This window comes from Zosterops lateralis (genome assembly GCF_965231275.1).
Source record: "Zosterops lateralis genome assembly, chromosome: 6".
NCBI classification, from domain to species: domain Eukaryota; kingdom Metazoa; phylum Chordata; class Aves; order Passeriformes; family Zosteropidae; genus Zosterops; species Zosterops lateralis.
Window position 1 is genome coordinate 36505813 of NC_139761.1, and position 13119 is coordinate 36518931.

A 13119-nucleotide genomic window follows, 5' to 3' on the forward strand; every position below is an offset into this window, starting at 1 on the left:
CATAATTCTCGTGGCTGCCAGAAATTTTAAGAGTGGGGTGACACTAGATTTGAATTACACCAAATCACTTTTCCCTGTTTTCTTGGAGTAACCCCAAAATTTTGTTGTAAATGCATTGCTTAACCATCTTTAAAATAAGCCTGATAGGATTATCTCTTCACATATATTTCAGTCAGTGTGACTAAGTGATTTAAATGCTCATTACTAAATGCTATTTAAGCTACATGAAGTGTATTTTAAAATACTTAACACTACAGTAAGTAATTTACCTTTCATAAAGTTGCTGCTTCACTGGAATTGCCCCTGGCTCATCTGCAGTTCCTCCCTGAAGGACCCTCAGCAGGGCGTCTGTTTCCCCGATGCCATAATTGAGCTTTGCTTCAGTCAGTTCCACTGTGAGGGGATGCTGATGCAGATCCAGGTGAATGCCAGACATGATCTGGGCACGCTCTCTCTGGAGTCTCTTGATCTCTCTGCTCCTGCTGTCACAAGACTGGTAATTCCCTTCCATTTCTGTTGATCGTGTGCTTCTAGGCTTCTTTTCTGCCTGACTTCTTAAATCGGTCATGCTGCCACTCAAGCCAAGTAACAAGGGAGGAGGGCTGCTCTTAACACCACACCAGTTGCTAAATTTATTGTGTATGGGTAAGTCACGGAGACTGTAGCTCCGAGGCCTGTATGGCTTTGCAAAAGCAGTGTTCTTGCTGAGAGGAATTTCAGTGTCACATTCACTCCCAGTGACAGAATCTGTACTCTCGTCTCGGAAGGAAGTCTGCACGTCGCTCACATCAGAGAGTGGGGGAGGGCGGCTGTTCTCATTCTTCCAGAAGAAATCATGGAATTGTAGAGAAGATGCTTCTACCAGAGGTTCTGAGGATGTACCAGCATTTGTCTTACTTGAACAAGTGGCACTAATTTTTTGATTAAAAAATAAGTCAGCATTTGGAGAAGGGTAGTTATGAATCAAAGCAGTATCAGAATTCCCAGTGTACTTTTCGTTCCTGATTCCACCTGAAGAACCTCTTCCAGCTCTTGTAACATACATGCAATGAAGTGAATGTGCCACTGAACCCTGGTCTCTGGCATCACCTGTTACAATTTCACTGTGGCCTGACACCTCCAACAGACTGCTGGAGTGATACAGCCGTTCTGCACAAATGGTAGTATGGGTGTCAACCCTGAGTTTGTGCTGTTGTTCCAAGTCTGCTGAACCATCCTGTCCTGAAAGTTCTTTGGCTGCTTTCTTATCTGAGAAAGTTCCAGATTTCTTTCTTATGCTCTTGTGTTCTCTAGAGGTGCTTGATTCACTGTCTGTTTCTGTCTGTGAAAAACTGTCCACGTGATGTTGCATGCTGAACTGTGGACCTGCCCTCAGCTTTCTCTGGGTGTGAAGGGGACTTGAAGCAACACTGGAAAATCCAAGAGGTTCCTTAATAGGGCAGACAGACTTGCTAAGAGCAGCCTGGCTGCTAGGACTAGCACTAAGAGTTAGAATAGGGGAAGAGGCCCTATCAACTAGCAGGGTATTTTTGTACCAAAATTTCCTTTCAGCTGGAGTCTCTGTTTCATTGACACTTCTTTTATCCTGCGTGTAGGATGTTGGAGATTGAGAGGTGCTATTAGTAGGGCTGCTTACTACAGTGCACGAAGAACTATCTTGCCCTGAACTTGGCAAAGATGATGTGAGAGGTGAAACTCTGGTACTAGCAAAAGCAGTGTTCTGCTGTGCATTTAGTGACGTTCTTTGAAAATGTGAGATAGGGGTGGAAATTTTGGGTAAATGAGGCAGATGCATAAAGGAGTCTTCCAAAATGCTGTCAAGACTGTCATGGAAGTCAGAATTGCCCAGGCTTTTAATCCCTGTTCGTTCTTGTGTTCTTTCTTCAAGAGACGGTGTTTCCTCTTTCCGTTTGGGAATCTCTCCTACTGTATCTGCACCGATTTCTTTCCAATCAACATTTACTGCCTGATCTGACCTCAATTCCTTTTCCATTTTTGCCTCCAATTGTTTTTCTTCATGTTTGCTTTGAGGTTTTTCCAAAATCTCAGTCTGAGTGCCTACATCTGCTGTAGTCTGAGTACAGCTATCTGACCTAATAGCCTTTACAGTGCCTTCAGTTCCTTTTTGGTTGATTTTGGCATTCTGCTCATTATCTATAATACTCTGTTGAGAAAGATTTCCCAGCAGCTCAGAAGTGTTCTGAAGGAGCTGTGACAGATGCATGGACAGGTTCTGCATGCTTGTCCAAGAAGAAGGTTGATGAAATAAATCTCTGTTTGTTTCCTCCCTTTTTGCAGAAACATCTGTATAGCTTCTCTGATGTCTTCTCTGCCTTTTATACCTTCCTGTAGCTGCTGTTTGTGTTCCTTGCTCACATGTAGTCCCTAGTGGTTTTTTGGGAGGGTTTTCAGACTCTGAAGGATATAATAGTACAATTTCATCAACCTGCATTGAAGAGTTACGAGGTTGTGCAGGAGGATTCTCAAGTTCAGCAGTGTTGTTTTCTGAGTTAGTTTCAAGTGTTTCACTGGATAAGTTGCTGTACTGTTTGGTACTGTCACTCGAGTATGTTGATTGAAAGTCTTGTCTGACACTGTCCCATTCTTGAAGACCTTCAATGCTACTCAAAGTGCTTGACAAAACTTTTGCTGTAGCATATGAACTTAGATGAGAACGAAAAGGAGAATTTTGAGAGTTCAATCCATTGTCTACACTGGAACATCTCATAACTTTACGATTTTCCATATTCAAAGGAATTTGATTGCAAGAGACATCACTTGCACTTCCAAAAACATACTGTTTCCAGCCAATCTTGCTGGCTCCATCTTGTTGCCACGGGTGAATGTATGGGTTGATATCACTTGATCTAAAATGCATTGCATCTTTATTATCTTGCAAAAATAAGTCCATTTCTCGCTGGTATCCAACTTCTTCTCCTTTCCCTTCACTACACTGAGCTACAGAACTGCTCTTTGAATGGACATTTGCTTCTGCAAACACAGAACTGTGAGCTGTGGGCAGTAAAGATGATGGAGATTGACTAGTACAATCTTTCAAAGACTGACTACTTTGGCTTCTTGCTGCAAAATTTTGTAAGTTTCTGCCGTCACAGTTTGCAAACTTCTTAGTTTGTGGCAATTTTTGCCGAAATCTGGGTTTAGATTTAACTTTTAGAAAATTCTTTGATTCCTGCTTGGAAAATCTTTCAATTCCATAAAGATCATCTTCTGTTGGTGATGGAGGCTCTACACTCATATTCAAATCCTGCAGTGATTTAGATGTAGAATATAACAAAGGATCTGCCTTAGATGAAGCTTCCAAAGTATATTCTGTATCAGAGAAAACAGCAATAGCTGGAGCTGATACTCTGTGACTTTGTAAATAAGGTCTCCGTTCACTTTGTTTACAGCCCTTTGTACTCCGTGTGGTAGAATATGATCTTTTGCTCCTGAATTTCATCAATTTGGATTCTTGAGGAGTCAAATCACAGTTTTCTGGCAAAAACTTTAAGGAGGTTGTTTCATTATTTTTTACAGAAAAATTGAGTATTTCTGATTTCAGAGTATTATTCCTCATTATAGTGTCTCCCATTGTTGAACGAGCATCTGCCTCAGCCTCAGCAGCAGGGCTATCAATGCTTGAACATATATTATTTTTGCAAAGTAAAATCTCTTTTCTACTGTCTGTATTTGTTCTATCTGGCACCTGTTCTGTCTGTTCATCCGCAGGCACATACTGACAGTTATCTTGCAGATCTGCAGGATTTCTTTCAAAACCCAAGACAGTGTGATACAGTTGTCTGGCATCAGGGCTTCTGTATGAGGGATATGCTGGACTAAATGAATTGCAGGTGTATTCAGGATCCACTTGAACATCTCTTGGATACAGATTTTCCAACACTGCAACTTCTGAGCCTGTTAAATCATTTGGAGATTTTGAGGATACATTAGTTTGCTTTTCAGCAGGTTCTCTACTTAATGTTTTTCTCTGCTCTGTCTTTGCTGCAAAATGTTCAGCTTCAATATTTAAATGCAGTTCTTCCGTACTTCTGTTAAGTGTATTTCTCATTGGTCCTTCTTTAATAAGAATTCCCCTTCTACTATCCCATAAAGGTAATGATGGTAGTAAAAGAGAATTATCATTTGGTATTTTCTCTATGTGTTTGTTGCAAGCTTCTTGTGGTAGAACTTTATCCCAATGATGCTGATCAATTTTTGTATCACTGTCAAGTTTTTTACTATTGCTTCCACATGCAGGGTCCCCATGTACAGCAGAATTTTTGTATGAAGTACAATCTATGTCTGACACTGGACAATGCCTGTTTTCTTTTGCAAGAGAAAGTAAAATACTCCCTGAAGCACATACTGGCTCATCAAATACCACAGCCTTATCAGACTGAGTGTCTTGTATTTGCAAAACAACAAATGGAGACCGTTTCAATATATTTGAATGTGAAGTATCATATGTGCTAGTTTCACCATGGCCTATATCTGATGTTAAAGGAAATTCTGAAAATGCTGTTAAGGCTGAGTAATTGACTCTTGCAAATGACTGGGGAAAATCTTCTTTTACAGAGCACACATCTGCAGAATTGCAGGACACTTTCTCAGTCAAACAATTGTCCGGAAGTGAGTCCTCAAGCTGACTAAATACTAGAGATTTTGAGTCCCCAAGTAAAGAAGATGTGTTAAAAGTACTGAAGTTCTTGGAGCTTTGAAATGGTATCTCAGGTGGAGTGTCTTCTGCAGAGTGTGATGGAAGAGACTTCGAATCATTATGGCCAGTCCGTCCTTGGCTCTGAAAAGTGAGCAGATGTGATTCTGGTACAGTCACGCTATCAGTGTTACTGCAGTGTTCTGAGAACTCATGAATTTTATCTTCTTTTATTCTATCTTCACCACAATTCTGGAAATAACCTTGAAAAATTTTCTCCTTTAGCTCTGTTCCCGCAACTTTTTCAGGGAGTTTATTACTCTGATCATATGTGGCCTCTGCAACTGCAGAATTTTCCTTTTCATCTCCTTTTTGAGAAATCCCAGGAAAAGTTATAGATACACTCAAATCAGTTGATTCACTTTCAAAGTACTTTGTTTCTTCAGAGAGAACAGTATCATTTTTACCTTTGTCTCCATTGCTGACAATTAAGCTATCTGCAGATGATGCTGGACAATTCAGAAGACCAGGAGAACATTCAGAAATGCCCAAGTTCTTATTATAATTTAGAAAGTCTTTACTGTAATGTGGATGTTCCTTTGGAGACTTGTTCAGACCTTCTGAAAGGGCTGAAGCCTTCTCAGAAACAGTGTTGCTTGATTGGTCGACACAGCACTCTTCAGAAGCCTCATGTTCCTGGTTTTCTGTGGGCTCATGATGATATCCAGCTACATCAGGAAACTCAGCATTTTCACAGTTACTGTGTACTGTAGGAGAGCTTGCTCTTAAAAATGTCTTCTCATCATGTAGTGATGAACCCCCCAAGTGAGGTATTTTCTGAGTTGTATTAATATTCTGAAGTACATTTTGGGTAGAGTTTTCTAGTGAAGAGTGGGTTTTTCCTACGCCTATACCTTCTTTCTTTGAGGAAGACAGCAGGTTTGAAGTATCCAACACTAGTGAATCAGGCACAATGGTATTCTTCACTTCTTGAGTTGTATCTTCCATGGAATTAAAACAGTCTTTTAATAATTTGTTAACCATTAAATCCATACTGTGTTCTTCATAAGAATTCTTAATATCCTGTATTGTATCTTCATAAGAATCTAATTTTTCCAAGAAAAATGAGCTTCCTTTTGCCCTTTGCTGAAGTACAACAGTTCCAGACTCAAGACCACCTGCACTGTGGGGAGTGGAAGAGCTGTTCTCATTGTCAGGTTGTGCAGATAGGGCATAATCAGGTCCATTTTTAAACACAAAGGATTCTTCTTCCTGCCTCTGCTGCATGGTCCTGGTTTGCAGAAGAGGTGCACTCTTACTTTGTGTTTGACCTGGAAGATGTTCATCTTCTCCTGTTTTGTTGGCTGTAGCAGATGTACCAACACTGATCTCAGTCCCCATTAATGTTTCGTAGTAAGGCAGAACAGCCCCAGTTCCAAGACTGCTGTCAGATGGTTGGGTACATCCTTTCAGTGCAGTGGGAACATCTTGAACAAGATGGGAATCATCACTTCCTCCAAGATAAAAAGGCTCATTTACAGATTGGCATGGGGAATCTTGAACTTCTTGGTTTTTTTCTGTACACTTCAGTGATGAAGGTGGATTTTGTTGCTTGCTAATGTCTTCATTATTTCCAGAAAAACTGGTAGACATCCACTGGCTTTCTCTTAATATTTCATTTAATCTGCTGTCATCGTGTGTCATTTGGTAGCTGCCTTTGTTTTCAGGGAAGAGTTCATCCAGGCTTTGTAAAAAGATCAGTTCTACCTCCTCTGTGTTTTCTACAAATATCTGCTTTTGTTTGTCTACTTTGGCCATTTCTACTAACTTCATCAATTGCACTTTCTCTTCCTCAGCTCTGGAGCCTAATTGATCCAATTCACAAATATCAGAACTTTTTCTAGTGATATCTACATTCAAGTTTTCTGAAGTGCCATGTTCGGGAGATTGGACAGAGCAACTCATATACGTATGTCTGTTGAGACTTGTAAATTTTTGTTCAGTTTTGTATTGGTCAATAATAACACTATCATCAACTGAATATTCACATGCATCAACTGCATTTCCTATCTCTGTAGCAGAGTCCGCTGAATCACCATCCTCACTCATTTCAGTGGGGTCATGGTATCTTAAATTATCTTCTAGCAATGTATTTGGTTCTACTTTGGAAGCCACCAGGTACATTTCAGGGATCTTAAATTGATCTAAAATTTCTTCTTCATCACCTCTGTCACAAGACATTTGATGCAGAGCTGGAGACTGTTCATTAAAATAAACATTTTCATCTATGCATATGTCTTCTTGCCTCATAAGAACCAGCTCCTCAGTGCTTGTCATGGTATTTTGTTCTTCACTCCCAGTCACTTCACATTCATTAACCTTGTCTTCCTGGGGCAAACAGTTTGGTACACAATGCTCAATTAAATGGTCAGAATTTATTTGTCCTTCATTATCAAGTTTTGCTGAAATATTTCCTTGCCTCTTCGGGATTAGTTCTGTTTCAGCTATATTCTCTGTTGTTCCATTCATCTGTAAAAGCCCTTTGCAAGTATCAAGGAATCCCAAAGTATTCTGATTAGTACCTGTTGTGTGGGAAGACACAGGGGAAGGAGTGGTCTTGGGAGCAACAGAAAGCTCTGCTGAATAAGTACCTATTTCTATTTTCTCACTTTTTTCTTTTTGGCAAAAGCTGCTTGTTTCAAGTTGGCTGCCCAAATGCGCAAGTGCTTTTGATTCCTGAGTATGTTCTGCCCCTGTGCCGGTTTCCTGCAGTTCATCATTGTCCACCTCTTCATGTGTCAGGCACAGATTTGTATTAAACTCACAGTGAACTTCACAAACTGTGGTATCAGTAAGTTTCTTTGGATTCTGAGTTAGACTGATGTCTTTAAAATCCTTTCCACTCCTGTCTTCAGCTACACTTTGGACTTGGGCTACTGATCTGTCAGGTAAACTTTCAGTGTGTCTGGATTTAATTTCCAATGCACTTTTTTCTAAGTTGCTTCCGTTATTGATTGATTTTTTTATTTCTTCATCCCTGGCTGTCCCTGTATTCTGATAATGAGCCATGGCTTCTTCTGTATCTGTTTCTGTGTTTCTGAAAAATTTGGATTCTTTATTTCTATATGAGCTCTCTGGAGAAATGGCAGCTGATGCATTTGTGTTGCATTCAAATACCCTTCCCAACTCTGAATTTGCATCATGTTTAACATGAACTATATCCTCTGGGCAATCACTTTCAAAAAATACTTCTTTCTCTTCTCTAGATTCAAGTAAAGATTTGTTCTGTGTTTCTGTTTCCAAGAGAATAGAGGCATCAAATTCTGCAGAAATGTCAGTTGTCTCGTGTGCAGTGTTGTTCTGCCCTGTTGATTTTGAAGAGCATGTTGGGCAAAGGCAGCCAGAACGTACATCAGAACAACTTTCTGTGACACTGCTTTCCACAGTAAGATTAGATGTAGCATCACAATCTCCTTCCACTCTTGTGACATGCTTCAATAGTTTATCATAATTTTCAGTCTCAGATGCACTTTGAAAAAGATTAGCTTTTGTTGAAACTTTGTAAAATAGGCTTGAGTTAGATTCTGAGAGGAAATCATTTGTATTCTCACAAAAAGCAGCAGGAGAGGACTTGGTGTTTTTCCCATTTACATTCAGTAGGCAATAACTTACTTCATTTACCACTAGGTTTTTGTATTTGGATGAAAATTCTTTCTGAACTACAGCCTGCGAATTCAATAGATTGTTTTCTTTGTTTTCACTGCTTTCTTCTCTTATGTTATCAGTGCATAATGTAGAATTTTCTGAAATCTGCTGGGATAAGCTATTTGCCTGACTGTCTACTAGAGAACATTCAGGGGAATAATCTTTTGAATCAGATTTGTGTTTGAATTCACAATGATTTAGTGAAGCCAAGTCTTCATCCTTTGATCTGTAGTCTTCATGATCTCTGAATGGAGGCACCTCTGGCACAACATCTGCCAAGCTATCTGTGCTTATTTCCATACAGATTGTCTCTTTTTGAGACATCTCTATTGGTGTGGCAGACTGGTCATAGCTTGCACTGGCAGCAACAACTAAAGGGTGACATTGATATGTTGTCTTCTGTGAGGAAAAATCTGTCTCTGCTGTTACTTCTTTAGGTATTTGCTCATGATCTGTTTCTTGCATTGTTTCCAGATTACTCTCCCCGGACCTGGGGAGTTCTTCTGTATCAGCTGAATCTGCTCCTTGTCCAGCCAGTATCTGAAGCTTGTAACTGCTCACTAGGGAGCAGTTCTTGTTTGTTAAGTCACTGAGAAAGAAACCTTCATCACAACCTGTTGGTATTTTTTGTACTGGAAAAAGCTGCCTGCAGTTTCCAAATTGGATGTGTTTTACTGCAGATGTCTGTGTTGAGGTCGTATTATGAGCAAGTCCCACAGAACACTCAGCAGCAGATGCACCAACAGATGCATTTCCACTGCCTGTATCTGTCCCACTTGATTTTGCCATCAAATTATTGTAGTCATTGTCAAGCTCATCTTTTGAAAAGGGTTGGAGTAAGTCTTCTTCTAAATCTGCATCTACACAGCCATTCCTCTGCTCCACAATTTGCACAGGCAACACAGAGATAAAAGGTGGTTTTTTCAGAGTGTGCTCTTTGGGCAACTCTGGATGAGTTGTGGGGAGAGAGTTCTCCTCTTTCTCAGATACCAGTGACAAGCAGTCTGCAGTGGAGGTGCTTTCCAAACAGCTGAATGTTTCTGCACATTCAGTAGCAGACCTGTAAGTAGATAATTCACCCAGTTGTTCTTGTTCAGGATGGTGTGACCTTGAATGTTCATAATAATCATGCTCTGCTGAAGTAGGAACAAAAGAGGAACTTGGTCCTACTGAGCTAACAAATGAGGACATTACATTTTGACATTCCAAGGAAGAATCTTCATTGGAGTTTGCCCATCTCTTAAAAATTTTATTTAATGATCTGCTCTCAGAAGTCCTGCTTACAGTTGTTGTTTCAGGTAAAGGTACTTCCCACGTGTCAGAGGAGAAAACTGAGTTGATTTGGTTTACACGATGTGGACTGTGCCTAATGCTGTGAATCTGCTGAGAGCCAGAAACAAAAGAAACCTCAGCAGCTGACTGCTTTAGATCATCTTTCTTTAGCCAAAGTTCTGGTTTGCTCAAAGAGCACATATGAGCATCTTGAAATTCCAAGTTTTCATGGGATGAAGATGCTGTAATTCTGGGGCTGCTGATGTCAACCTTTGAGTCACAGGAAGACCAGGCATCATTAGTAGGCAAAGGATTTCCACTTGTATAATACAATCTTCTTTCATGAGACCTTTCTTGTTCTATGAAGGGGACTTTTGTTCTCTTCAGCAATTGTTTGCAAGCATTACTGGAAGCAGTCTGTGGCTTGGTGTTCAAATAAAAGGAACTGCTCAGCTTCAGATTTGTCCCTTCTGTATCTCTGTCGCAGGTCTTCGATTCACAGTCTTCTTCAGTCTGTATAGCTGGTAATTTAGGAGTTTGTAACTTCCAGAAAATCTCTGCTGGCATTTCATCAGATGAGTCAGATTTGGACTCTTCTACCAGATCTTCTGCTGGCATGTCTTCTCCATCAGCTAAGCTATCCAGAGAGAAGCTTCTTTCAGTCTTTCCCAGTCTCCTACGAGATGCATATGATATCACCAAAGATGAAATATGGTTCTCAGTTCTGCTTTTGTAAAGCTTAGCTGGCTCATGATGGTCCTTTAACTTGTGAAATTGGCTTGCATTTTGCTTTTTGGCTTTATTTTCCTTTTCTATCAGAGAGTCTTGTGACATTTGACTGTCATCACTCTCAGAATCTTCTGGGTTGGCAGGACATTTATTTCTGTCAAAATCTTCCAGTTTCAATTTCTCTGGGAAAGCTTTTGCATAAGCACAGGAGAGCGAATCTACAGAATAGGAACTGTCAGTATCAGAAATCTCATTTTCATCATCCTCTTGCCAGTTGCCTAGCACATCTGTGGCTGTCTTGGGTACTCCAGCACTCAGCATCTCAGCACTGTGCCACTTTTTTTCAACATAAGATAGTGGTGTCTGTGAGCTCATCTTAGTGAGATTTCCTACTGATGTCGCTGCCATCAGAAATTCTTTCTGTTCCACCGATGATTTCTCATCACTTGGCAAGGCAGAGTTTGCCTCTCTCTTCCAGTTCTTGACTGTTTGGTTCCGATCCACTGATGGTGGGTTTCCATACACTGTTTTCTTAATTTGTTTAGGAAAGTTTTCTGGAGAAGACCTATGGCCTTTTCCATTGATATCCATTCTAATCTTTTTGTTGGATACCTGAGCTCTATTTTGTGCTACATTGCTACTGGCAGGCTGACTTAAATCTCCTAGCACCTTTGATTTTGTCAGTCTTCTCCCTGTAATAAAGGTTTTAGGCTCATCTTTCTCCTTAAAAAGATCAGGAGAGGAACCTTTAGAGGTCTGGTTTTGAGATCCAGGTTGCCCTGGGCTGTCATCCAACTTTTCAATTTTTTTATAATGTTTATTTATATAAGCCATGATAGCTGAATCATTAGAGTCTTTCTCTGCTCCTTCTTTATTTTCAATTGAAGATGATTTTTGTTTTTCAGTTAGCTGCCTCTGGACTGAAAAGGAGACCCCCTTTTCATCATTATGGTCATCACTCCCAGAAATGTCTTCTCCACTTCTGTAAAGGTATTCTACAGGTGAGAACCTCCCTTTTGTACTACCTTTACAGTATTGATCAATATTTGCTGAGGTAGATAATGTTGAGACAGACTCCCTCTTTGAAAAACAACTGTGGAAATAAATAAGAAATAAAGTCCAATCCTTGCTTGAATAATGTAAACATTTCCACCACAGTAACATCTTGCAAATAAGAATAACTATTTATGAAGCAACAATCTTAATGCCTCTTAAAATCCAATTCTAGCAGGGAATAAAAAAAAAATTCTGTGACTAATTAGAAAATCCCCTTGCTATCTGGAAAGCTGCACACAAAGAAATAGCTCAATGTTATAGGTATAGCTTCATATTGAATCTCTGTAGGCTCAAGTAGCTGTAAATGTTAATTAAAAATAAAAGATAGTTCTAAGTCACAGAAATCCACTTAGCAGAGTTTAGCTATTTCCTGCTGTGGAAATAGCTAAGGAGTGGGCTGTGATAGACACTGTAGCATCCTAACATTTTAGCATTGCATAGAGATGTTTATATTCTGAAGAAGAGTTTGATGATAATCAAGATAAAATTGTGTAGAAATTAATATTAACCAACAGTCTGAACAAGACAACAACAAAAGCTAAGTCACTTCTAAAAAAACCTTCTCAAAGAGGTAAAAAGTGCAGAAAGGATTGAGAGAGAAATGTAAAAAAGTGAGAAAGACCATGTCAAACAGATAAGTAGGGAATGTCCTGTAAAAACCCAAAGGAAAAGGACAAACAGCTCCAGCTAATGTACAATATAGTGGGTTCACTGATACTGCCGATTTGGGGATTTTTTTTCAATACATTGAAAGGCATTCAGGATTATAGGTGGCCACTAAAAATACCCTAAATTTACATTAATTTTGCAAGTGCAGAGGATTTGGCAGATGTTGACTTACCTGGGTACCTGGGGCAGGTGCGGGTTACAGAACAAATGCCTGTGCTGCAAGGAACTCAAACCCAGCGATTTCTCGCTCTTTTGCAAGTGGTGGTCCAAAGAGGACTGTACAGCAATATTATCACTTGGGGCTTGGGAATGTTTCACACACTCTTCACTGAGCCAGCAGCTAGCTTCCAGCTGCTCTAGGTTTTGCTTGGCTTCCAATAGCTTCTGCTTCTTGACTATCCTTTCCAGCCGGAACTTGACCTTTTTCCGTCTTATATTTCTTTCGGCCTTTTTTAAGGAGTACCTTTGCAAGAGCTCCAGCTGCACCAGTCTCTTCTTGTTCTGCTGTAGCAGGGAAAGGCAGGTTTCCAGCCCAGTGGTACTCTGCACCTCAGCTTCTGCACACAATGTAGGCTCTGTTTGCACTGCAAACTCCCTCTGCTGTTGCTGAAGAGCAGCCAGACGTTTATTCTCATTTATAAGCCACTGCTGGTCTGTAAACAAAACAATGATTCAAAGGAAGTAAAAATCATAGGAAAAACATTATTTGTTGCTATCTTGTTTTTTAATTTAATCAGCCTTTAGAGGTCATTTGAGAACAGAATTTCTATGCATGTAGAGTAGAGACTTGACAAACTTTAAAGAAAAATGTACTGTTGCTCTACTTCATTGATAACTAAAAGCCTCTTCATTGGGTTAAGCATTCTGGTAACAACTGCAGAATATAAGCAGGGGCTTGGCCAATACAGCTAAGGAGACTGGTGGATAAGACAATTTCTGTAAAAAAAGTGTAGAACAGATGTAAATTTCTCAAAGATTACACTCAAATATCAGCTGAATTTTGTTAAAATACACTAGAAGCATGAAAAGAGCTT

General features: G+C 39.9%; 1 protein-coding gene across 1 annotated transcript in view; it reads right to left on the reverse strand.

Moving 5' to 3' along the window:
* Positions 1-13119, reverse strand: part of STARD9 (StAR related lipid transfer domain containing 9) — a 92746-nt gene that overhangs the window by 9536 nt on the left and 70091 nt on the right. Inside the window, exons 23-24 of the mRNA XM_083863539.1 lie at positions 12258-12738; positions 270-11453 (exon numbers count right to left, since the gene is read on the reverse strand). Coding sequence (XP_083719665.1) covers positions 270-11453; positions 12258-12738 — 11665 coding nt within the window. The remainder of the gene's footprint in view (positions 1-269; positions 11454-12257; positions 12739-13119) is intronic.